Here is a 26,651-nt window from a genome sequence, read left to right on the forward strand (position 1 = left end):
AAGAGCCACTAAAGGACACCACAGGGTTCTTCCCCACTTGCTTAGCTAAATGTTACTAAAGAAAATAAGTTGATAATCAAGTCCAGACCTTTTTGCAAGAGGTGCTGTGCTCTTCCCCCACCCTGCTCTCCTTCCCCTGGCAGTGAGCAGAGGGGCCCTGCTGTGTTGGAAGGGCTTTGTTGGCTTGGTGGGGTTCAAAGATCCTGCAGTGACCATCCAAAGAAAAATGCAAGCTCCCAGTGGTCAGATTGCTGTCCCTCCGCTCCCCTGCCTCTAGCAGCCCATCTGAGGCCATTTTCTGCTCAGTTAGGAGCTCTTCTTCATTCTGTTTATGCTCTACTTACCAAAAGATGTTGGAGCCAGATGATTTTTCTGCAGAGGATTTAATTTCATTGGAGAGAAGCAGCAGTTTGTAAAACAGTCCACGGGATTAGTGTCACCTCAGCTCCTACACGATATTCCCACCCCCTTCTTTAGTACTATTTCTTTGAAAGCTGAAATTTCCATTGCTGTTGATGCCCTGCCAGGCACTCCAGCAGGGCATACTTTCCCTTGGATGCAGTTCAAGAAATCATCATTTCTTTTCTCTCATTGTTTCTCATCAAAGGAGAGGAGCACCTTCCCTTCACTGCTCTGCTCCCTGCAGCACTGGCCAAAGTAGCCATGGCTGTTTATCCATGCAACCAGACTGGAAATGTGAAATGGAAATCATTTTGTTGGCAAGGAAGCTGAAGCATTCATGTCCTCAAGAAAATAGACTTGAGCATTTAAAAAGATGTTCACAATAATGGTAGAGGTCTTGATTAAAGCCTGTGCATGTCGTTGGAATATCTTTAATTTTGGGGATGTATCATTTAAGTAGACTGTATTGAGTGAACTGCAATGTGTCTGCCTCCTATGTGTCCACCTGATTTACTTGATGTCTCCTTAGCTTGACTTACCATAATAAGACTCCAACAGCTGGGTTGTTGGGGAAAAACCCCTTTTCCTAGAGAGAATACAGAGGTTCAGTAGATTTTCAGTACATTAGAGCTTCACTGGCAAGAGAACCAGCTGAGCAAGTCAGCAGTGGATTTGAGATGTTGGCTTTGTGGCTTTTGTCTAGCAGAGCCTGAGCAGCATTTGATGTGTAGACATGTTTTCAGACATTTCCAATGGAGAAGGTGTTGGCAGGTCTGTTGTTAACACCCTCGCCTTTAGGCCAAACTATTGAAAATTCAACTTCAGCTCGAGTCTCATTTCAATGGCTTGGAAGGCTGCAATCTGATGGGACGAAAAAAAATCTCATCCAACTCCAGCCCTTATTAGGAGCTTATTCTGAAGCGCAGCCAAAGCCCAATAAGGGAAAAAAAAAAAAAAAAGGCAGTAAAATGGAACAAGAAATGTGCATCCAATTTACAGTATTCCTCTGCAACCTTAATTCATCCCCCTGTATATATTACTGTGCTGTCTCTAATTACAGGATCACATATGGGTTTTTTCCAATGGCATCCCTGCCCTTGCTGCTCCTGGAGGGCAACTGAGGCAGCCCAGATGGGGTTCTATGTGTAGGACCTCAGCCCTTCACGGGTTTGGAGGCAAGGGAGTGAGGCATGTGATGGAAAAAAGAAGTGAAGTGCTGGTTAAGGAGACTGGAATTCCTGCTCTGCTGCTGCTGCAGGGCTCGAGGATGGTGCTGGGTAAATTGCTTTTCATGCACAACGAGAGACTTGATTTCCCAGGTCCCCAGGGTGAGGGTTGAGTTGCAGAAGTGCCGAGTGCTCCTGCTGCAGATGATCTCATGGGAAGTTGCACGTCAAACATTCAAAATGCCGCTCCGTGCTATTTATTTTTTTAAAAGGGAGCTGGAGGCTGATGCTGGAACTGGATGCCCAGAGCTTCTCTGTAACTCTTTTCTTCATCTCTAAACCCGAGGTGTTGTGAATGTAGTTCTCTAGGATTTTATGAAAATAAATTCAGAATCCCAGTCTGCAGTGGCAAGACGCCTTCATTTTTGCCTTGGAGCAGCGCATGAAAAGTGTGAAGTGAAGAGAGCTGAGTGCTGTGCCTGCACAACCAGCCGAAACCCAGAACTGAGTAATTCCTCTCTTGTTGTGCATCTATTCTTGGTTCTGACTGCGTCAGGGCTGTGTGCACACATGGTATGTGGCCATGCTGTAAAGACCCCTGCAAGTGGACTGGATTAAAGCTACAGAGAAAGCATATTTCTAGCACATCCTCGCTTTTCAGGGCTTGGCAACTGTCCTGTTTTCTTAATGCAGCCCTTCGGGTGCAGTATGGGATAAATTACAGGACTGGGCCAAGCAGGAGGGTACAGGCATCACTCTGCAGCAAACAAGGAGGAGGCTGAGCAGCTAAGTCCTGAAGATGGCAATTCCTTTACATTTCTGACCTGTAGCATAAAGTGGGAGGTTTTTGGATCATCCAGGAAGTGTGCAGTTTAGGCTGCTAGAGCCAGATGTCTGCTTTTGGCTTATCTGAACGTGGGTTTGTGTTTGATCTTTAGTGTGGAGCAGTGTTGTGTGTTGGAGCCTCGCTTGCAGAATAACTCCTAGTGTCCATTGAAGAAGGAGATGGAGGGAGTTTATTTTCTTCCGTGGTTTTGTGGAACTCTCCACCGTTGTCTGTCTCCAAGGAAGATGTGACGCACGATGGCTTTGCAGCTATGCAGCTGATGGAGAGGCACATAACTGTGGATGCTGCCTCAGGGATGCTCCAGCAAGAGGCTTGGAGAGCCAAGAGGCAGCCAGGGTTCCTCTCCCTGCTTCAGTACCCTTTGGACTTTGTTGCAGCTTCTTTGCCTCTTCCCAAAACGTGGATTAGAAGCTGCAAAGCTCTGTGCAGGAGGAGCAGTGAGAAGAGCCCCATGAGAGGTGCTGTTGGGAGGAAGGGCAGTGCTCAGCCTGCTCCTCCAGGACTGTGCAAGGCTTTGAGCAGAGCTCGCTTCCATCAGCAGATGTTGTCAGGCATGCACAGGCAAAACCTTGCTCTAATTCAGTAATTATAAAAATTCCTGGCAGGAGCTGCGTGTGACTCAGCTGCAGAAAAATTACTTAAGGGAAAAAAGAAAAGTTTACGGAATTAGGCTGACTTTAGCACACAAGCAAGGAAGCTGGAGCTTTCTGTAAATCCGCTTGCTCGTCCAGCTTTAGCCCACCATGTCTTTTCCTGGAGAGAGATGAGACGGGACAAGCAGAGCAGTGAAAGCCCAGGAGCTCGTCCTCCCCTGGCCACAGCTCCCTGAGGCTGACAGGAGAGGAGGGATGGATGGAGAGTTCCCTTTCCCCTGCTCCTCAGAGGCAGTGCTCAGCTGGCGTGGCTCTGCCTTGGGAAGGAGGGCAGGGCAGCCCCTTCCCTGCCAGCCCCGAGGATGGGAGGAGCTGCCTGCTGCCTGCTCAGCTTTTGCCTTTCCCCACACTGGCACAGGAAACCTCACTGGTAGAGGAACTCAAGGAAGCCTCAGACAGGTCTTGACTTATCTGCAAAGGCTGTTTGCAGCACTGTCTCCTAGGGAAGCTGCCTTTTTTTTTCTTTTTTTTTTTCCCTTTGTAAACATTGGATTTAATTTTATTTTTGTTAAAACCCACATAACTAATTTCCCTTGGAATCTTTTGCAGGCGTCTGCTCTCAGTGTGTTTTGGCCTCGCTGCCCAGTGCTGGTTTTAAATCCCAGTCCCAGTGGTGGGAAGTTTTTAGAATGAATGCCAGTTGTATTTTTTTCTTCAGTAGAATCACAGTGTCCGCCTGTGGGTTTTGAACAAATATCCTTGGTTTTATGTTTGGCTTGCAAGTAGCCAGGATCCAAAGGGTGTGTAGGCAACCACAGAGATTCAGGCAGGGATGCAGCACTTCCACTTTGTCAAAAACAACTGCATTTTTCTCTTTTTTCTTGTTTTTTTGTACCCTGACCCTGCTGCTGTGCCTGGCTGTTCATCTGTGCCTTTGTATAGGGCTGTGGTGCAGGCACCCAAGGGATGTGTGTGACAGCCCCAGCAGTGAGTCATTTAAAATCACACCTGGAGAGCGTGGAGTGGGAAATAATCCTGCCTGGTGCCTCTGGGAGTGGATGTGTCTTCACTGGCTTCACTTTTCAGGTGGGCAAAATATATTTGCTTGCACTTGGTGCTGAATTTTCTGCCTCCATGGGTTCTGCTGTGGTCAGCCCTTCACAGCCACATGTGTGTGTTACACTGGCTCCCTTGTCCAGGTGCTTTGCAGCATTTCCATTACAAAATCTAGTTGCAGTAGCACTGAGTTGTCTGCAAAGTTGCTGTTATTTGGATTTTTTGTTTTATTTTTTTTAATACACCGTTCACTGAGGAACTTCTAAGAACACACAGCTCCCTGGTGTCTACAGGGAAGCAGTAAAACTGTAGCACTCATCAACTGTACTTTTTATAGTTCCTTTAGTCTGCAGTTTTCTTAGTTCTTTTCCCTTTGATGTTGGTCACTGTCAGAAGAGAAGTTTGAAGCTGGTTGGAGAGGTAATAGCTGATAGATGTTATAAAGGACTAGTAAAGAAATGGGAAGTGACTGTGTGCTGGTGGTATCAGCAAGAACACCCAGTGAGAACAGTTGATTTTGGTGTTGGGGAAAATCAGTATAAATGTGTCTTTTGCCTGGTATGGGAGGAGAGGGAAGCTGAAATCCTGCAAACAGGTTTGTATCTGCATGAAGCTTCCATAACTGAAGAGCTGTCTGTATTCTTGGAGAGGCTTTATTTATTCCTTGGAATCCTGAGTTTTTAGAGCATGTGTTGGCCATGCAAACTCTCAGCTCTGCCATAAATCTGTGTTTTGGCAGTGCTTGTCCAAATGCCATATTATCCAAAAAGGAGTAGATAGAGGATTAGAGCAGAATCCTTTGCTATTTGTGGACTCCCTTGGGGAATACTTTGTAATATTCTTTTGAATGGGCTAAAAGGTAACCACAACAACCCAAAGCTGCAGGTGCTAAATCTTCCCTGTGGCCCTCCTGTAGATCTGCAGGGGGGAAGGAGGGGGATATTTCAGCTTGCAGATCTGAAATAACCTTGTTCTGGCTTTAACCATCTGCCACCTGCTGACTCCCTGGGATTCGGAGCAGAATCTGGGATTCGTGCTTATTTATTAATTTTTATTTATTTGTTAATTTTTACAAACAGGCTGGCTTTGGAGCTTTAAACCTCTCCTTTCCTGAGCAAGCACAGAGTTGAAAAGCATTCATTTTGTACAGTCTGTGGAAGAAAGTCTTCTTTCCTGTAGAAGTTGCTCATCCATTCCCCTCGGTTTCTGAACTGCCGTAACCAGCGCAGGTCCTGCGTATTTGGGTGTCCCTGTTGGCACAGGAAAGGAGGAGCAGGCTGGGTGCCAGGCTGCCAGATGGAGTCTGGAGTCTGGAAATGTTCAGCAAAGCTGCTGGCTCAGGCTGTCCTGATGCCCTTCAGCAAACTGAGCAGCAAGAACTTACCCGAGAAGGGCTTTTCTCGTCCTTTTGAAGTTGTCAGTAATCCAAAGTGCCGCCAGTTCTGTGCCCAGAATTTAATACGGCAGGCTCCAGCTCTGCCCAGTGGATGGAGGAGCTGCTCAGCCTGCCTGGAGAAAGCACAGAAAACCCAGTCCAGCTGTGTTAGAGCTATTGTAGAAGGTTCTGTGCAGGTGAACCTCTTCCTTTGGCTGCTTCCTGGCCTGGCTGGGCACCTGGACCCTCAGACACTCCTTCCTTTACCCAGCACTTTAAAAAACATGTGTAGTTTATAACGTGCAGAGCAAACTCCATAAGCTTCATAACTTGCAGACAAAACTTCTCTGTAAGGTTGCAACCTTACAGACCAGCTGGCTCTGGTTTGGTTTCTCAGAGTTTGGGAATTCCCTGGGTTTGGGTGTTTATCCCAGCTGCCTAACCCCAGGCAACCCCTGGGGCATTGTGTCTGCAAGGGGGCCAGGGTGTGCTCCTTTCTCACTCAGTGGTGGGGGAGAGCAGTGCAAAGACAGTGAAGTGCAGATTTCTTTTGCAAAACTCTTGGTTTCTGTTAGGAGCAGCAGATTTGTTCTTGGAGAAGGGAGCATCTGCTTCATGCAGGGCTTAACATGGCCCATTCTTGTGTGCTCACTGAGAAACAACACAAATCAGGAGCAAACACATGGCCAGGGCTGCCTTCTTCTTTATGTGCCTGTTTAACTGAATAATATGTGTGGCTTTGCCTTTGTGTTTACCTTAGGGTTTGTGATGACATTGAAGATGGATTTTTCCTGGCTCTTGCACACACAGCATGTAAAACCAACACAGCCCAGTACACGGTCAGTGTGTGAAGCCTGATGTGACCTGGGAGCTCAGGCTGTACTTGGATGCACCCCATTGACAGCAGCTTTGATGATCCTAGTAGGTCCCTTCCAGCTCAGGATATTCCATGATTCTGTTCTATGATTCATTGCTCAGTTGCACCTCTCACACTGGGAAGCTCATCTCTTCTAGTGCTTGTAGCCACTTGCACTGCTTGTCAAACACAGGGGCTTGTTTCAGATTGGCTTTTCTGGAAATAGGGATATTTGGGAGAAGAGAGACCTTTGAGCTGTTTCTGTCTTCAGCTGTGGATCTGGTGAGTTCTTGGTAGCCATGGGGAAGGAGTGTGTCTGCATCTACAGCTGGTTTTGCTTTCTCCTTTTAGTACAAAAAAGTTGCCTCCTAATCTTGGGATGATTTTTGTACAGACTTTCCCTTCAGTTCTCAGTTTCTGAGCCCTTGGTTCTTACCTAGGGAATTGGAGTTTTTCCTCCTGTGCATCATAATTCCTGGGAGATTATGTAATTTATCAGTGCTGGCTTGTCAGGAGAGACTTGGAATAAAAGCCTTTGTAGTGTGCTGCTTAGCTGGCTGTATAAACATGAAAGTACCAGGTTTTTAACTGGCTTGCTCACACGGCTTTCCTCTGCAAAGCCTTAGCCAAAACACTTCTCTAGATAAAAGGATGCCTGGAAAGTCCAGGTCAGGCAGAGTTTGTCTGAGAAGGGGTATAACATTGATCTTTGGTTTAGTTTTATTTCTTGTAACCTCTCAGTAAGAGCAGGGAATGAGGATAAATTGTTTTCATCTCTCAGCAGTCAAAGATTAAGACAGATGAGGCAGTGGGTTGCCTGGAAGAAGCTGTTAAGTAAGAGCCTGGCTGTGACTCCTCTCTCTTGGATCTTGGATGAAGCTGACTTTGTGCTTCCTGCTTCCCAGGCACACTTCTCCACACTCCTCCTTAAATATCCGAGCTGCTGAGTGATTGCCTTGAGTTTTCTGAGGTCTTTGAACTAAAATAAATGAAGTGACCTCCCATCGGTCACTTGCCTTTCACCTCTGAGCACAGGGGTTTGAATCAGGTGAGGCATTAAATGCACGTGGTTTGGAGCCCCTAAGGTCACATCCTGCTGAGGCTCTCATGGAATGAGAATCTTTTCTGATGGTGAAGGAATATTGGAGAAATACCCAAGTTTTGGGGCTCCCTGAGGTGCTGTAGTAGCTGGAGTTTTTGAAGCCCCAAGAGAATTCCCTACAAAACACATGGCTGCTGTTTGCTGCTGTTGGAACAGCCAGCCTCTGGCTGGCATCTTTCAAGCTGTCACTAAGTGGGGACTGAAACTTGAAGAGGCATTTTTCCCCTCTGTACCCCAAGCCAAGGGTTTTGGGGAGGGGAGGTGGTGGGTGCTGGTCAGGCAGGACCCTGGGCACTGGTGCATGGCAAGGTGGCTGCCTTCCTTCTTTTCCTGCCCTTTGATGTGCTGTGGGATATGTAATGAGCATCTGCCCTCTAAGAGAAAACAGATTTGAGTTCTGAAGTTGAAAAAAGAGGGAGCAATTTTGTTTAATCATTTTCACACAGATCCAGAGGCGTTTCTGTGAGAGCGAGCGGCATCTGGTTCAAGGGCAGCCTTGGCTGCTTTGAGCTCTCCTGCAGCTTCTGCAGTCTCAGGCAGAGATTGATGTTCCAGATGCTGTTCTCAGCAATCAGATCAATGATGGGCTTATTTAGACTTTTCATTTTTTAAAGGGGAAAATAAAAAAGCGGATTATACTTTTTAAGATCATCTGAAGTATCAAAGATCTGTGAGGGGTTTTTGTTCTGTTTGTTTCCCAGATCAGGGCCCTGCAAATTCTTTCCCTAGTTATGAACACCACTCAGAAAGCAGGAGGTGAGCTGCCTGCCTTGGTACCTGGTATTCACCCTCCCTTCAGCTTCTAGTCACTGCAAGAAATACAGGATTTTTTTATTCCAAACACAGAGTATTTGTTTCAAGAAGAAAGTACTTAAATGTTGCAATGCCCCTGTGCCCTGCAAGCTGCACTGGCTGTCCTGATGTGTGCTTTGGGTTGTCTCCAAACTTGTTTGTGTATGTGGGAAAATCACTGAGTGACAGGGAAAGTGCTGGAAAGCTTTGGGGATTTGATTTAAATCTGATGAAAGTCAAGGCTGCTGCCTGTTCTCCTTTGCCAGCACCCATTGGGGTGGCTGTAAAAATGGCTGCTGTGAGTTTGTTGCTGTGGTTTTCCAAACCCAGGCTTGTGATTTCCCCATTTCCATCCACCCAGCATCAGTGTTGCCCTCTCAGAGCCCTGTGGTGGTCGGTGTGTGTTGCTCTGGAAGATGTCACTTGCCAAAGTCCCTGGATTTGGCAGGAGTGCTCCAGGAGTCCCGTGGGAATGAGCGTCCTGAACCACTGTCCCAGCCTTTATCTGCTGCCTTGGCAGATGAGCTTTAATTATGGAGATGACAAAAGCTGTGGCTCCTTGGGAAGCTGAGGCAGTGTTTGGCTCCTGGCAAACCCCGGGGCTGTCCTGGGATGAAAGTCTCTGATGGTGATCAGTGAAAGCTGCTCACCAAGAGGAGCAACAGCATCTTGTTCATCTCAGGACAAATTTGGCTGCTGGGATGGACCCTGAATCCACTCTTGGCTTTTGCTGTCAGGAGCACATGGTGTCTGAGCAGATCTGAGGTCTAGGCCAGGTGTCACATGTTAATTTTCACCCGTTCAGGTTCTGGTCACGGCGTGAGATACAGAAAAAAAATTCCCACAAAGTAAGCCGGAATTAAGCCGCAGGTTTTGTTCTCATTAGTGTAAAATCAGAAAATCTGGTGTCTCTGATGCCTCTAAGGAGAGAAGGAGAATTAACTCCCGGTGTATGTAAGCAGAGGATACTTAAAAGGCAAATTGTTCACATACTTTCTTTAAAATTTGCATGAGTGTAGCAAAAGGTCATCGCAACTGCAGTCTCCTCCTCAGATCCTGCCTGCCGGTGGCTGATTGTAAGAGCCTGTTGCTAAGTGTTCCTGGAAACAGAATAAAGATGAAGCAAGATAATTGAACAAGAGGAGGGAGAGAGGGAGAGGAGGGGAAAAGCTTGGAGCTCGCAGCGGAACCGAAGGGCTGCCAAACGAGATGAGCGTGTTGGAGTTTGACTCGGTGGCTGCATTCAATCAGTTCTGACCCAGGGCTGGGGAAGGGGTGACTGAGCCTGAAACTTCGTGGCAGATCCTTGGAAAAAAGTCGCTTGGACACAAGTGGATGATTTGTTTGCGTTTCCTGTGGCTCATCCAACTCCAAACACTTTGCTTCCTAGCACTGAGGCTGGAGTGGGGATGGGAAGATAGACCATGCTCCCACACTGCTTTTCTTGGATAAAATCTCTGTTTTTGCAGCATGGATTTAGTTACCCCGGGATCATCTTCTGGACAATTCAATAATCATGGAAAGCAGCAGGATGAAACAAGAATGCAAGCAGACAAATCCAGAGCTTGACTAAGGCAGAAAACCTTTAACTCCAGCTGACTTGAGGGGTGTTATCTGTCCGTCTCAAGTCAGGCTACTTGAGGAGACAACTGATGGTGGTTTTGTATGTTGCAGAATCAAATAAACCCCAGTACAGCTCCTTTTTATTGCTGAAAAGACAAGGAAGCAAAACTTCCTGCTTAACTTTGGTCTTTCTCTAGTTGAAGCTCTTGTAAAAACACCAGGCTTTCTCCAACTCCGTGAATCTATTTCCTGGAAACAGTTTTAGTAACTGTTTCTGGAGTGATTTTTATCATCCCAGAGCATTTTACAAACTCAATACAGTAACAGCTGAAATACAGCCCCATCTGAGGAGGGTCGCTGCCAGCGCACAGAAGTTTTCGGCATCCTATAAAAGAACATACAATTTGCTTTTTCTTTGCACAGAATCTCCCTTATTCTCACAAAAAACATGAGGTAGCCCTCCTGCCACATAGCCCTGTGTGTCACCTCCTGCTTTGCTCTTGACTCAGAGACTCAGTGGCAGAGCTGGTGCTGGCTCTCTGAATCCTGCAGTCTCCGAGCCTCCCCCTCCAGCTGGGGCTGGCTGTCAGCAGAGGGAATTAATCTGATGCATCTTATCTGACATTTTGAACACCCCCGTGGGATTCATGTTTCATCAGTTCCTGGCAGCAGCTCCTTGTTTCTCCACGTCTGTCTGTGCCATGCTCGGGGTGGCAGGAGGCACACGGTGGCCAAGGCTCTCACCAGTGTCCTGCCTTCATCCATATGCTGACTACAGGCTCTTGGCTCTTTGGAAAACTCCGTTTTCTGACATTCATCCATGGAGCTTTTCACCTTGCTACTGATTTTTCACTATCTGTGCTCATCTCCTAAACTGCTTTGGCTGTTGCACAGTGCCTTAAACTGCAGAAGAGAGTTGCAGGCTGCTGTCCCATTCCTCCCCGGTCGATGGCTCTGGAGCTGGGGCCTCCTGTGGCTCGGTGCTGGGTTTCGGGATGGATCAGGTTCCCTCGCTTGCCCTGCACCTGGCCCACCATGTGTGTGTGTCAGAAAGCCCCCAGCCCTGTCTGCTGGCCCCATACTGGTTGTTCCTCCCCTTTCTCTGTGCCCAGCCCATACCACGACTCTGCTCCTTTCCCTGTCCCTTCCGTCCCTGTTCCCCAGCTTTGCTGGAGCACAGTGTGATGGAAAAGCTGCTCTGCGAAAGGAGTGGATGAAGAAATGGCTTCTCCAACTTCTCACCTGCTGGTTTGTGCTGCAGTTGAGGTGTTGGTGCATCTGAGCTCTGGGCAGCTTTGTTCTGCACTGGTAATTAATGTGTGCAGGTGATTAATTGCAAACATGGGACTCTCAGTGGCGTTTTCCCATTTAGAGATCATTGGCTGGGGCAGGTTTACATTTCCAGCCTTTCTGCCCAGGGGCTGAGTGTCAGTTTGGGGAGCAGGAGGGAGAGAAGTGCTCAGCAGGAGAGCATTTTCCAGCAGCCTGTGTTACATCTGCCCCTGTCATGCCTCACTCAGATGCTCTTCCCCGCAGGGCACCCAGTGCTGGCTCAGGGCAGCACGGCTCTGGGGCTCAGCTGTGCTGGTGAAGTGTGATAGGAGGGCACAGAGGCCCTGAAAACACATCATCATCATCATCATCATCAGTGGTTTAGCCCAGAGCAGTTTTGGTGGGTTGGTGTTTGCTCAGGATGGACTTGGGGCTCCAGAGAAGTCCCCATGAGTGCTGTAGCTGCTCTGGGTGGGCACAGGCTGTGGGATCCCTTCCATCCCATGAGCAGAGGAGGAGTGGGCTAACTCGGAGCTGTCACTGGCAGGGCTTGCTCTTTCCAGCTGGAGCTTGAGAACACCTGGCTCTGGTTAGTTCCTGGCATATTTTGATGTGTGGTTACAGAGTGAATCCCTTGAGCTGTGCCGCCCTCCCGAGCTGTGAGCGGAGCCTGTTGCATGCAAAGCCCAGAGCTGCCCCCGCAGCCTGGGCTGTGGTTGTGGCCTTTGTAGCTCTGCAGCTGTGTAACCTTTGCATGAAAATCCTCCTTGGGCTGCAAACCAGGAGTGCTGCCAGATGAGATTCGATGCTGTCGGCTCCGAGACACCGAGATGGATGCAGCTGTAGGGAGGACCAGACCAACACAGTGCAGCCTCTCCCGAGATCAGCTGGAGAAAAGTGGCTGCTTTTAAGCAGTCTGAGTGTTTGCAGTGATGCCAGAGCTGTGTTGAGTGGAGGTTTTTGTAAGGAAGCATCACAGTGATGTGATGGATGAGCTATTGCATTTCAAAAAGTGCTGTGGAAAAGCAAATTTCCCATCTGCCCAGTGGGTATCTCAGCAGCAGTGGGCACAAGAGGGTATCTGAGATGTCTTGATAGTTTTACAGGAATCTTTTGTGTAGCTGGTCTGGGGGATGTCCTGGTGCTGGCTTGTCACTGCTTGGGAGGCTCCTGGCTGCGGCATCCTGGAGCCTTCACTCCCCAGGGTGTGTTACAGTGCTAACAAATACTCCATTGTTTTCCAGGATTTTGTTGGTCTGATTGTGTAAGGTTCCCTCTCGGATTAACCGCTGAAAACAAAACAGAAACCCCACTAATACCTCATTGTGTGCATTAAACAAAACAAAACAAAAAAACAAATCCCGATTTCCCTGCTGATTTAAAAGGCTTTTGTGTTTGGTGGGAACTCTATCTAAACTCAAGGCTTTTCAGGAGTGTTTGTTTCTTAATGATCCAGGATTGCAAGGTGTTTGACCTTGAGATTACTGCCAGCACTCGAGTGAACAGTAGCAGCAAAGGCACAGGCAGTGGGTAGGAAACCCATGTCCTGGCAACTGTCCCACTTCCAGTGACAGATGAGACATGGGACCAAGGGAGGCCCTGAACGCCAATTCAACATCCCAGACTCCCACCCCACCCCTCGCCTTTCCTATAAACACATGGAAAAATAGGCCTTTCCTACAGAGAGACAGAAATTATTTTATTTTCTTATTGCCTTTGTGTTTACACAGCTATTTCTTACTCAGCGTTAGTCATTTGGGGGCGTAATTTATAGGGGCCATGGATGATGCACTTCTACATGCGTCTTAAATTTTTCCCACAAATGCTTTAACTCCTGCTGCCCTCGCTGCTTTATGTGTGTTTGCAAAAAGAAAAAAATGCTTATTAAATACTTTGCTTATGTGCAAGCCCCCTTTTAAAAGGTAAAGCAAGGTGTGCACATGGAGGAAAAGACCCTATTTACTGGAAATACATGGAGGTGTATCTTGTAGTCCTGAGTGCAATGCTGCATCCTTAAATTCTACATCATATTTGGGCTATTGAATACAATTTGAGAAATACTTGAAAAAAGAAAATGTTTATGAAGAACATCCTCATAGTGTTGATAGACCAGCCTGTCTGGTGGCATCCTCCCTGCTTGATTTCCTGCCTGTGTTGTTATCTGTATGTTTAGTCAAAGGCAGCTTCCTCCTGATCCTGAGATCAAATCAAGCTGCCATCCCAGCACCTCTTTGAAACCTGCACATGTAAAACAACTGGGCCAGCTCCTTGTCTGCTGCAGGCCCTGGGGCTTTACTCTCCATACATCATGTTAACTGCTCTTCAGCTCTGCTCAAATTAAATGTTTTCCTATCAGATGTGGGCTGCGGAGGATCCAGCCTGTCAGCCTGCCTGTGTGTCAGGGGGAGAGGAGGCAGCCTGTGCTCAGAGCAGCCACACGCTGCCTTGCCCTCAAACAAAACGCTCAGCTCGCAGGCCCTTGGATGGCACAGCCTGGGGAATTGCAAAGAGCAGCAGCCAGCGCTGAGGAAACAGCGTGGTGAGGGAAGAAGATGGGAGGAAACGTCAGGACATGAGGTTGGGCTGGCCCAGGTCCCTCATCCCAGGCCTTTGGCTGTGGAGCTCCTCAGGGGAACAAAGAGCCGCCCTCGGCCGCTGTGCCAGAAACCCGCAGAGAGGATTTCCTTCTGCTTCACCTCCAAACCTTCTGCTGCTGTGTTCCCTGGTCAGGAAAAACAAAAACCCAGGGTCTCCCCTGTCCCCCCAGCAGCTGTGGGGCGATGTGGGCAGCCACAAGCTGGACTGTGCTGTGCCAGTCTCCTACTGTGGAGCTGCAGGAAGGAGAGGATGGAAGTGACAAGCAGAACTTTCAGGTTGATTTTTTGATTTTTTTTTTTTTTTTTTTTTTTTTTTTGCTTGCAGCGAGTCATATTGCTGGAATGTCCACAGCAGGTGCTGCCAGGCTGAGTGTCAGGAGAAACTGGTGCTAAGGTTTGTTTTAACTGGGCTTTCAGCCACTGCAGGCAGCGTGCACATGGAGAGGAGCGATGGGGTCCGTATGGACCAGCAGCCCCAGTGCCCTGTGCTGTCCGTCTCAGCTGTTCACATCAATCTTGTTTATTACAATTCCAAATCCTCCCTCCTCAGCTCATTAACGTTCCCGGAGCAGACATCTCTCTCACCATTGTATTTTGTAATTAGATTTTGATTTACTTTCAGAGAGAAGCAACAGCACAATGGACATTAATTTATCCCAAGCCTCGCTCGATCTCCTCCGTGTCACGGGGTCAGACCTTGGCGTGCACCATCTGGTCTCCCCCCACGCTTGGCTTGGTGTGTTGTTCCCTCACCCTGTTCCCCTTCTGCTCGGGGGGTTCCCTGATGCACGAAGGAAAAGGAGCAGCGAGGGAGGGCTGGGAGAGGAGCTTTTGCCCAAGCTGAGCTTGAATCGTAGGGACAGGCGTGAACTAGATTTAAATCAACAGGGAGAGGGAGCAGCCTGTTGTCTGCAGAGCCTGGGTGGCCCTTGGTGCTTGTAAACCCTTTAAGGCACGATGTAAAATCTGCAGTTTAACACTGTCAGTGAGTGAGGACAGAGGGGTTCCCGCAGCGCTGGAGCACTGGGAATGGCCATGGATATCTCAGCCTGGAGCTGCTCTGTGTGGCAGAGCTGGAGGCAGAGCTGGGCAGTGGGCTCTGCTGGTCCCTGCAGCCCTGGACCAAAGAGATTTTTCCTCAGGCAGACTTCATGTTTCAGCCTGTGGCTCTTGAATGAGAGACCAGCAGGAGCTGAGCCCATACTGTAATGGAAATCTCTCTGTGCTCTCTCATGGTCACTCAGGGGGCTGTTGGAAGGTGGGATCTTTCCAATGCCTCATCAGAATTTTCCAGAGCCTTGAGGGTATTGCCTCTAAGAGTGAATTTTTAGAAAAGTGGCTTTACATTTGTTTTAGTACAAAGCAGCAGCCATCCACAGCAGGAATATGTTCATTTATTGCTGCTTTGAGTATTTAAAGTCGCTATGTCTTCTGTCGCTGGTCAGGGCGAAATGTGGGTTGCAAGATGAGTAGAGACCATATCTGCCCTCTGCATGCCTGGGCAGAATCAGCTCCATATGCTGTGGAAGAGGGAAGCGTGAGAGCTTTTATGGTCCAGTTTCACACAAGAGCAGAGAAATGCAGCCCCCGAGGAGGGTGGGAGGACCACTTTCCCAGCAGCCAGGGCTCAGTGCGCTGCAGGCAGTTGTGCTTTATCTCTGCCAGCATTCACCGCTGCAGCTCAGGATTTATGAGAGCGACCAGGACTGATAAATCAATCAGCACAACCAAAAATAGCACCCAGCAGCTGTTGGAAGTGGGGGATCCCTTCCCCAGCAGAATGAGCGGAGCAGGAGGGGATTTCATCCGCCCCGGCCGGGTGCCAGCCCTGCACAGAAACAGCCGTGGGCTGCTGGGGAGACCTCTCGTCTGACACCTTTATCTGGAAAAATTACTGTGGCTGTCTGCAAATGTCTCCCCAGCCTCTCAGCCAGGAATTCCCAGTCATCAGGGTGAGGGGGATAATGGAGCCGGTACTGGTGGGGAGAGCAGCCTTGTGCTGCTGCAGAGTCAGTCTCTGGGGATCATCTCAGCCCTCAGATCATGAGTGATCTCTGAAAGCCTCTCACAGCTGGCTGTGGATGGAGTTCTGGAGGGAGCTCCCAGGGTTTGTGGTTTCCAGGACATCGTGGTGATGCTTTTGTGCACGGATAAAGTTACCAGAGGAATCTGGTGACTCTGGTTTTTCCACTGGATGGCTGCACTAAACCACCTGCACAGGAGCCAGGGAAGTTTCTGTAAGGCTGCTCAGCCTGCACAGAGTCTTGGAAGGGGCTGTATTTCCACACTCCTTCTCTGGTGGGTGTCCTGGGGTGAGCAGTGACTGTAGCAGGCCTGAACCAGGAGCGAAGGGCGCTGCGAGAGGATCAGCTGCTTTCAGGCTGAATAGGCCGTAGATTATTTCCACATCTGTGTTAGCTTTGGCTTGATCCCACAGATTTGCAACAGCTGTTGGGAAGCGGAGCAGAGATCCCCTCTTTAAATGGATGATCAAATCCTTCGAGTGTGTGGAGTATGTTATTTCTATGTCATCCTCTTCACGGCAGGAAAAACAGCTTTTCAGAGTTGCTGAGGCAGCACTCTGCCCTGCTGCCTGAGCTATCATCCCATCAGCCCGCAGTCTCACAGCAAGTTGTAATTTGCTTTCTGCATCCCACACCCAGCCTGACACAGAATCCTTTGTGAGGTGTGTGGTTCTGCAGGTACCCATACCAGGGATGCTTTTTTCCCTCCCAGATTTTCCTCTCTGCATGGACCACAACCAGTGGGTGTAAGCTGAGTTTGTTCCCTTTCCAGAACCTTCACATGTGCAAATCCTTGGCATTTTACCCTGAGAAAAGCTAACTAGCACAATGGTTTGCCACAGGACAGGTTGGTTTAGGTGGAGATCAGATGTCCTTGCTGGAAGCTGTAGTTTAGGTGCAAAATAGTGGAACAGCGTGGGAATCCCATAGGGAGCTGTCTTCAGCCTGGCTAAAATGAACCAACCCATTTCCTGTCAAGGTTCTGCTCTTTCAGGTCAGACCTGCAGTAAAAGGAGCCATGAGGCTTCCTTCCCAAATGTCTGTCAGGCTCTGGAAGGGCTGGAGTCTGGCTGATGAGGGCCAGGGTGGTGGGAATTGTGGTAGATCCTGGCACTCCTCCTGCGGCGCGTGCGTTTCTCATTCCCCATCAGCTTTCCTGGCGCACAGGGGAGTCATCAAACCAAACTGCTCCCACTTTAAACAGCACATTCCTGGATGGAATTAATATGGTTAGTGCATCGAGACCACTAACTTCCAATTCAAGGCTTTTATAGTAGGCTTCAAGTGGCAGCCCAGTTGTGTTGCTTTGTATGCAGTTGTTGTGTTTGTTCATTGGTGTTGTGTGATGCATTTCAGTGGTAAGCCAGGCAGCAAATCTCTTAAAAACAGGAAGTGCTGCTCAGGCTGTATGAAGCTCTGAAGCTTGGTTTGGTGTTACTTGGACTGGTGGGTTGTGTCTGGGAGCTTTTGCACAGGTGCAGGGTGAAACCTTTCCATTTGAATTGCTTTTCTTCATTCACCCAAGGTGTGACTGAGTGTGACATGATGTTCTTTAGGTTCAAGTCTCAGAGCTCAGTGATGGACATGCTCCCCCAGCAGCAACAGATGTCACTTTGACCTCTTTTGATGCTTCTTGACCCTTTTGATACATACCTGCCTTCATGTTTGCTTGAGGCATTCTCCTGTGGACCCTCACTGATGAGTGAGAAATGGCAACTCCTGATTTCAAGGGGACAGAGTGTTTGGATTGCAGATTGCCTGTGCCATCGATGTCTGGGGAGCCAGGAGCAGTGCCTGCAGTTTGAGTCCAGTGGGGCCTGATGGTTTACACATCCTGAGAACACCCAGAACCAGCTGTTGGCAGGAGTTGCCGCATGTGCTGGACCTCGCAGACTGCCTGGAGCCAGCCATGCCACGCTTGCTGCAGTGCTTTGAGCAGGTTTGGTTTGCTGTTATCCCCTTATCTGGGGTGTTCCAGCCCTGTCCCTCTGAGCACAGCGAGTCCATGCAGCCTCTTGGCTCTGAAGTGCAGACCCTGCTGCTTCCCCAGCCAAGCCAAACTGCCAGGACCCACCGTGATGCCCCGGGGGAGCTGCTTCTGTATACAAAGGACTTGGCAAAATGAAGTGTAATGTAAGCAACTATTTAAAGAGAACGATCGAATTGCTAGTTGTAATTTCCTTATTGTTTGCAGCACCCTGTTAAATGCCTGTGATCCTTATAAAGAGCTTTCTCCCAACCTTTAAACTTCACAGAAGTGGATTTTGCCTTCTGTGGTTTGAACACCATCATTGTGAGGGAGCTGGTTTGCACTGAGTACAGTTTCTTTATTCTTTTCGTGCCCAAGGCCATTTGGTTTGTGAATCTGTTAATATGTCTGTTGGAAATGGAAGCCTGGTGGGTAAGACACTTGCCTCTCTCTACATCCCCAGATTCATTCCCATCTCAGGAAATGAGATTGCCTCTCTTGGCAAATTGGGGACAGTGATCTGCAGAGTTGACACTGGTGTGCCCCTTCTGTGCTTCTCTGGGGCCTGGGTTTTATTCTGCAAACTGGAGCACATTGTAAACACACGGAGCCTGAGAGGCTTTTCACAGAGCAGAGCTTGATGTTAGGGGAAGGTGGAGATTAGTTTCCATCCCCATTTGGCTCTTGGTTATGATTTGGCTTTTGTTGGAGAGTTTGATAATTCACCGCTGGGCTGTTTGGGTTGAAACGCTTGGAGAAATGTAAGGAAAATGAGGTGATGGCAGCAGCTCCTCCATGCACAGTGGGGAGAGCAGCTCTGCCAGCCCACACCTGCAGGCTGGGCTGTGCCAGCAGCTGTCGTGGTCCTGTTCCTCCTCATCCCAGCCAGCTGCTGTGCATGAATTAAGCTCTAAATTGTCCTGTGCCAGAAGCATATCCTGGGGAATATGAGCCCAGGGGTGTGTGACACGCAGAGGGCTCTGTCACTGATGTTGTGCAGAGCTGAGCTCGCTGCAAAACGTAGTGACCAGCAGACACCCAGACTGGGATGCCCAAAATGTGGCCATCAGCCTGCAAAGCTGGCAGTGCAGGACGGATGACCTGGGCCTCCAGGCTGATGTCAAAGCCCTTGATCAGCTCCTGGGAACAAACCCGGGAAGCCCCAGTTGCAGGAGAATAAATTTTTTTATGTTGGCCTTGTGCTCAGCCTGGCTGTGTCTTGGCAGAGGTTGCTGGTTTGTTTAATGAACATGGAAGTGGGAGGGGAGGAAACAGCCAGGGAAGCGTTACAAATTGCTTCAGAGCAGTGGCATTAAAAGTATTTGCGCTTACCATGTCTTCTAAACAAAGAGCTCAAAGCACGGCAAGTATTATCCACATTTTACTTGCAAAGGAGTAAAAGCAGGAGGAGGAGAAGCTTTGCCCACAGCAGGTGTGAGGCTCACAGGGGTCTCACCTGAGGGGATGATGGTGATGTGAGGGTCTCTCTGGGCACTGGCCCAGCAGCTCCTCCTCATGTTCCTTCACACCATCCCTGAAGCACCAGCTCTGTTTCTTTGCTCACCTCTGACCTCTGCTCTGCAAGATGCTAATGCTCCAAAATCATCTTCTTCACGCAGCCAAGTTTACTTCCCTTATCTCCCCTTCCAATCTCTTTTACAGCTGAAGCTGTGGAACAAGTACAGAGTCTCCAACATTCCTTCCCTAATATTTATCGATGCCTCCACTGGGAAGGTGGTTTGCAGGAACGGCCTCCTGGTCATCAGAGATGACCCTGAAGGTAAGACTTGGAGTCTCCTGTGCCACAGGAACGTGGACACACAGCTGCCTTTTCATCTCAGTTCATTCTGAATGGCCTGAGGGGGAGGGAACAAAGAACTATTGTCATACTTAACTATTCAAAGCACTGTGATTTTTTCAGCATAAAATTTTCTGCATCATTCCTGCCAGATCTTGTGTTTTGGTTTTGCTTACTGAAAAGAACAAAGAATTTCCCTCCAGGATTTTTGTCTGGAGTGCTAATGAGGAAAAGGTTAGGCTAACTGAAACATGAAGTTTGGATTTTTCCCTAATGGAAGGACATTGACAGACAGAATGAGGGCCCAGACCTTCCGTACCTTGGGAGCAGAATCCTTCCAGAATACTGAGTGAGACTGACATCACACTCAGATTAATGCATTTCCCATTATTTAGAAATTAAACAGAAAAACGGTACTATTCTCCCTTGCTGAGGTTTGCTGTGCTGAGAGTTGGTGTTAAATTTGTCTTCCTCCAATTTGGAAAAAACCCAAATGAGCCAAATTGGAAGGAAAAAACCCAAACCCATATGTGCCCTTACTCACAGACCCTGCAGACTCATCAGTCATCTGCTGTAGTTGTCCATCCATTTCTTTTATTACTGGCTCATTGTTTCTTGGTGCAGTAAATACTGAGAGTCTTTAATTCAGTGGCAGGAGCTGTAGAGCAGGAACATGTTGTGGCCTGAGCCATCTGTGATGTTTCCTCCTCTCTGGCTGAACACATGGATTGATTGCTCTGGGAGCTGGCAGCAGATGATTCAGAGCGTGTTTGTGTGTACACACACAGCTTGCTTTGGGGTGCAGAGGGTTACTGTAAGATATATAGAGAGATCTATGGATATAAACACACCATCTTGTACATATATATGGCTAAGGTTTATAAATAAAGACATGTATGGATATGTGTAAGAATATATGGTTAGTATCAGCATAAGGCACAGAATCTGACTGCATTCCTGAGCACTTACCACCTTGCCCTGTCTTGCTAAAATAAACACTGTTGATAAGGAAGAGGTGCCTCATCAGGCACAAAAGCAGAGCAGGCTTGGTCAAGCTGAAGGTGCTGTGGCTTGGGGGCAGCCTGCCTGGGAGAAAGAGGTGACCCTGGCTGCAGTGCAGAGCTTGGCTTCCTTACCTCAGGGCAGGGATGTGGTGGTGCCTGACACTGAGGTGTTCTGCATCCCCCTTGGATGGGAATAAACCCCAGCAGGGTTCCTCAGACAGATCCTCTGGATCCTGAAGATGATGTTTTTTCTAGTGGAACCTTCTGAAACTGTAAAAGCTGCATGCACATCTTACTATTTTGTGTCTTCTTCCCACCCCTATCTCGACCCCTCCCCAGGTCTGGAGTTCCCTTGGGGGCCAAAACCCTTCAGTGAAGTTGTTGCTGGGCCTCTGCTAAGGAACAATGGGCAGACACTGGACAGCAGTGCCTTGGAGGGCTCTCACGTTGGGGTTTATTTCTCTGCACACTGGGTGAGTAGGAGGGTGAAGACCCCGGGCTGGTTGGTGCTGAAGAATTTAAGATGTTTTGCCCATCATCATTGCAGTGGCCTTTCATCCTCAGCTGGCTCTGTAAGGAGGAGAGTGATCAGGTGTTAAAAATGGAAGAGGTTTTGCTGGTAACTTAGAGACTATAAACCCCAGCTACGTTCAGCAAAGATGAGGTCACACCAGTTCATGGTCACTGGGTCATCTGCTGGGTGTGGGTCTGGTCCTGAGGAGGAGACAGTTTCCTCCTTATGCTTGTGTTCTGTTCTTGTGTTCACTGTGTCCTCCTTACACTTGTGTCTTGCAGTGCCCGCCGTGCCGAAGCCTCACGAGGGTGCTGGTGGAGTCCTACCGGAAAATCAAGGAGGCAGGCCAGAAGTTTGAGATCCTCTTTGTTAGTGCAGACAGGTGAGGCAGCACTGACACCCTGTGCAGGCAGAGCAGGTTGGCTCTGCCATCAGACACTCTTCCTGAGTCCTTTCCCTCTGTCTAGTGGGGAAGTGCAGTGTGCTAAAGCAAGAGCAGGTCTGAGTTTCACTTTGTGCCTTGTGGCTCTGGGCTCTGAGGGATGCTCCAGCTGCTGCTGTCACCATGGGTTGGCATTCAGATGCCCTGGAGAATTTGAAATATTCTACTGGGAAAAAAATACACCGTGGATTCTTCATGAAGGACTGTGGGCTTTAAATTTGATCTAACTCTCTCCCAGCTGATGGGGTTTGGTGGGAGGGATAAAAGGCTTTGCAGGTCAGGTTTTTAATGAGGAAGGAGCCTGGCAAATGGAGGGCTCTGCATGCCATGCCCTGTTCCCCCTGGACAGGTCAGAGGACTCCTTCAAGCAGTACTTCAGTGAGATGCCCTGGGTGGCTGTGCCCTACGCTGATGAGGCCAGACGGTCACGCCTGAACCGACTCTACGGCATCCAAGGTAGGAAAGGCCACACTGAGGCACAGATCTCCTTCCCCCTCCCCTTTTGTTGAGTATTTGTAATGTCTCCTCTTGTTTAACTAAACCAAGAAAACAGCAAAGCAAAGAACAGTGCCCCAGGCAGAGCCGCTTCATGTTTCTGCTCTCCACAAACTCACATTCCTACCACCTGCCAGGCAGGCTGTTAGTTGAAACAGCACTTCCATAAACAACCTAATTCTTCCTGGAAACTTGGAAGCTGTTTTGGCTTGGATGTTTTTTGTCTAATTACTGATTTTTTTTTTTTTGCTGTTTTTTGAAGGTTTAAATTTCATTTTCTTACTGGTTTATGTAATGCAAAGGCAGGCCATCGTTCTGTGCAGGGGCTGAGGAAGATGGCATCTGGTTTATGTTAGTGACATGAATTACAAAGGAGAGAGTGTTTGATGTAAACCATGGCTTTGCTTTTACTGTACATGCCAGTGCCAGAATTCCAGCAGCCCTGGCTGCTCATAGGGGCAGGGAGAGACTCTGTGTGTCTCTGTGGCTTCAAAGAGTCACAAAGATGATAAAAGCTCACAGCAGCCTTCCTGAGGGCTGGCACCTTGTTCCTGCAGGGGACAAACTGCAGCACAGAGGTGTGCAAGGCGACTGGCTGCTGAGGAGATGTCGTGTGTGTACAAATAATTTCTCCCTGTGGTTAAAGGGTCTTGCTGCAATGTGGCTGTTCCTCATCTGTTTCTGTGTGATGTCATAGAGAATATGCTGAGTTGAAAGGGACCCATCAGGATCATAGATCCAACTCCTGGCCCTAGGTAGGACACACAACAATCCAACCCTGTGCCTGAGAGCTTTGTCCAAATGCTTCTTGAACTCAGACAGGTTTGGTGCTGTGAACGTTTCCCTGGGGAGCCTCTGCATGAAAAAACTTTTCCTGATACCCAACCAAAACCACCCCTGACTCAGCTTCATGTTGTCCAGGTGGGTGTAGGCTGGCAGAATGTTAATGTGATCTGCAGGGAAGGAGGAGTGTTGCCAAAGGTGGCCAAGGGCTTGGGAAGAGTGACAGGAGAAATAATCTTGGAGTCCTCTCGGAACACCCCTTCTGGCGTGAGCTCAGGTGCTGCCTCTCAGCCCTGTTCCCTGACCTTAGCCCAAGAATAACCATTTGCCTGCTTTAAATAGCCATCAGTTTGCTGCTTAATGACCTTCCCATGAGGCAAGAGCTTTCCAAATTCATCTGTCTTTTTCCCAGCCTGCTCACAACCCTCTCCAGTGCTGGTTTCGGCTGAGCGCTGCAGGACCGCTGCCAGTTTCACTAGGACTTTGTGTAAATAAGGTGTCCAGACATGGATACTTGAGCACCAGGCATGCTGTAGCCAGGGAAACACTTACAACAGCTTTCCTTCCAACTCCAGCCACTGCTTTTTTTAAGGTATCTCTCTTTGTTGTGTGCCAACCTGAAAATGTCAATATTGGCTGTTCCCCTGCATCCCCTCCTCTGCCCAGGTAGCTCCCGTGTTATCCCTGAATCTCAGCTCCATGCAGACTTTGGGGCTGACTGTTTGCACTCAGGCTTTTCACACCAGCTGGGACAAAAGCTTCCTGCAAACAGAGCTGGATGTTGTGGGCTCTGCTCATCACCACTTGATATTATTCCATCTAAATGAAAAATTAGATCTGTGTAACCACAGCTGGATTTCCCCGCATTCATGGTTCTGATGCTGCTTCTCTGAAAGCTCTCCTTGGAGCTGCACCTATGATCAGTGAGAGTGTCCAGCTTACCATCCTGGTGCTTGGGTTGTGAGCCCAACATGAGGAGGTTTCCCTCTGTTTTTAGAAGGCTGGGTACTGAAACAACAGAAAAGTTTGTCTTCTCTGTCTGCTTTAAGTTCCTGAGTGGTGGAAAGCAGCAAGAGAGTCAAATCTCTTGTTATTTTAGTCCCATGTTGGCCTCTACAACTTCTAAAAACTCAGTATAAAATGCAAGTTGAGTTATAGGCCTTTATTTGGGTTTACTTGAATGCCTCTATTCATAACTCATGTGCAGTCAGAGCTCTACCAAACCACCTCGAGTAAATTGCTTCTGGGTGCAGTGCTGTTCTGAGAAAGAGTCATGTCTTGTGTTGTGGCTGCTTGGAAATAATTCCCCTTTGTGCAGACAGCTCCCAGTCCTGCCTTGGGTGAAATCCCCTTAGCTCTCTTTCCAGTGATGGGGAGTGGTGATAAACTTGATGCTTTGGTAGGAATCACCCCTTGTTGTGTATCTCACAAGATTTCTGAGTTCCCCAGTATTCCCCGTGGTGGGGGCATATTCCATAATCTCTTTGGGATTTGCAATGCCTTCCAAAAACTGTTGTTTCTCCCCTTCCCCGTGCTTTAGCCCAGACACAGGTCACCCTCACAGCCTGGAGGTCACTGCTACAGGAGATTTCTGGAGCTTTCTTCTGAAAAAGTGAAAAAGCAGCAATAAAATACACCACCTGTGCTGTGGTTGGTGTGGGGTTTGCTTTACGTAGATTGTGATTAGTCACCCAACAGACCTCATGCAGATGAGATTTCAGTGTCGGGTCTGGGGTTTAATATATAAATATGTAAATGCCTTGCCAGGTTCGGTAACAAACCATTTGGCCCCTGTGTTTTCATAAAATGCTGGCCCCGTGGGAGCCAAATCCATTTTCTAGTGCGTAAAATCCAACCAAGGCTGTCTATGCTAATTCTCATCCAAGCTTATACAATATTCATTGCAGTGTCTGATCGCTGATTCTTCTTGATAAGTAAATTCTGGTGTTATGACTTAAGGCAATTACCAAATCCCCCAAAAGGCACTAAAATAACAAATCGTGGCTGGGACGAGCCAGGAGGGGGAATTATTTGGGTTAGCAGGTGTGAATAACATTAAGGATGGTTTCCCTGGTCCTGCAGGTCTGTGTCCCCTGAAAACAGGGTGTGTCTTTTAGGGAAGTAGTCACAAAGGTCACCTGAGAAGCCAGGGATATTAATTATCTTTAAAAATATTTTTGTTTTCTGATTCAGTTTTGTATTTGCACTTGGAGGTTTAGTGGCTGGGTGTTGGAGGGGGGAAGGGAGGTCATCTGCATATGCAAATCAGGTGACGTCTAAAGGAATGCTTTGAATAGTGGATGAAATCCTTGATAGCTGTAGAATCACAGCGATCTGTGTCTAAATTGAGCCCTTAATTTTCCCAGATCAGCAAAGCTCATCTGAAACCTCTGCCTGGGAGTGCTGCTCAGGCTGACTGATGACCTGAGAAGCCTGTCCCTCATGTATAATGGATGGAAAAGCAGGCGTTTGGGGTGGGGTTGGCAGTCCTAAAAGGATCGAGATCCAAATCCTGCGTGCTGCTGAGCACCAGAGTGCTTCTCCTGGTGTCAGTAGCACTTTGTGCCTGTAAGGACAGGGCCAGCGTGAGATTTCCCAATTCCTTCCAGTCTGTTTAACCCATCCCTGCCCTGGGGCTACGTTGAATTACCAGCAGGTAATGAATAAGCCTTTTTGTGATACAAAATGGTTTTCTTGGCGTACCCTAAGGATCTGCAAGCTCAGCCATTGGGCGGGTTCCTGCACTGCTGCTTAGCACCAGCCCCAGAGCAGGCAGGAATGCGCCGGGCTGGAATGACGGGAATGCGGCCGCTGGCCTGGACCTGCAGGCAGGCTGGGACACACAGATGGCCGTGTATTTCCTAGAGAAATGCCTCGAATTCACAGGGCTTGTGAGGAACCCACTGTTGGACAAACACGGGAGTGCAGTGCCAGCAGCCTGGCAGTGGCAAACACGCTGCCAGCCCCCTGCTCAGGGAAGGGCTCTGCAGGGAATTTCTGAGGAATGAGCTTTAAAATGAACCTTGGGATGAAAGGCAGGAGTGTTGGAATTGCCTCAGCTTGCCAGGGATGTTGCTGGGTAAAGGAGATGCTGCACAGGGAGCAGGTCAAAGCCCAGGTGATGAGCAATGAGAGCAGCACTTGGCACTAACACTGGTCACTTCATTTGTCCTTTGGGGCCTGATCCTGCTGTCCCCTCTTCCTTCCTTGTGGGATGTTTCTTTGTCTCTCTGATGACAGAGGAATGGTGTGCTTTCCAGATGAAGTCACCAGCGTGAGCCACTCCTGCTGACCCACCCGTGGCTGTGTTGTGGCCGGAAAGCCGGTGCCTTATCAGATGGGATGGTCACCAGCTGGTGTCCAACCTGCCCCGCTGCCAGTGACATCTGAGTTGGTGACTTGTGCTGTGTCTCTGCTGCAACTCTGTTCATCTCCTGTACAAAGCTTCTCCTTTATGACAGAACTTTTCAGCCCCATAGCTCAGGGCAAAATGCTGCTTTTTCCCAAGGGCCAAACCATCACTGGATATGCCCGAGCCACATCCTGGCAGGTTCCTGTAGACCTGGACATTCCTGCACAGATTTGTTAGTCCCCAGAGAGATGTGCTGTGGAAATGGCTTGGCCATTAGTGCAGAGTGCTGGAGGGTTGTGGGGGCAAAGATACGTGGTGTTCTGGGAAGGAACACACCCTGCTTCCTGGCCACTGTTGTCTGCAGGTCTTGTGAGTTCCTGGGAATTGGACTCTTCCAGAGACAGACGAATCTCGGCTCTGGGTTGGAGGTGCAAAGAGGGAGGGTCCTGGGTGGGATGGTGGGATTTGTACCCGTGGGCACCAGACAGCAGCAATCCCTGCCTGCAGCTGGGCAGGGAGAGGCAGAATGCCAGAGCTGAATGTTTCCTGAATTGCAGTGCTCTGCTAGGAAGGAAACAGGATCCAGGGAGCCTGATCCCCACTCCACGAGCTGCGGAGAGGCAGGAGGCTCGCTGAGCTCCTGCCAGAG

At 48.8% G+C, this 26,651-nt stretch overlaps 1 protein-coding gene across 1 annotated transcript in view; it reads left to right on the forward strand.

Moving 5' to 3' along the window:
- Positions 1-26,651, forward strand: part of NXN (nucleoredoxin) — a 46,690-nt gene that overhangs the window by 13,843 nt on the left and 6,196 nt on the right. The window contains exons 2-5 of the mRNA XM_066333477.1: positions 19,277-19,394; positions 20,756-20,889; positions 21,212-21,312; positions 21,722-21,828. Coding sequence (XP_066189574.1) covers positions 19,277-19,394; positions 20,756-20,889; positions 21,212-21,312; positions 21,722-21,828 — 460 coding nt within the window. The remainder of the gene's footprint in view (positions 1-19,276; positions 19,395-20,755; positions 20,890-21,211; positions 21,313-21,721; positions 21,829-26,651) is intronic.

Source organism: Sylvia atricapilla, chromosome 20 (assembly GCF_009819655.1).
Source record: "Sylvia atricapilla isolate bSylAtr1 chromosome 20, bSylAtr1.pri, whole genome shotgun sequence".
Classification (NCBI taxonomy): Eukaryota; Metazoa; Chordata; class Aves; order Passeriformes; family Sylviidae; genus Sylvia; species Sylvia atricapilla.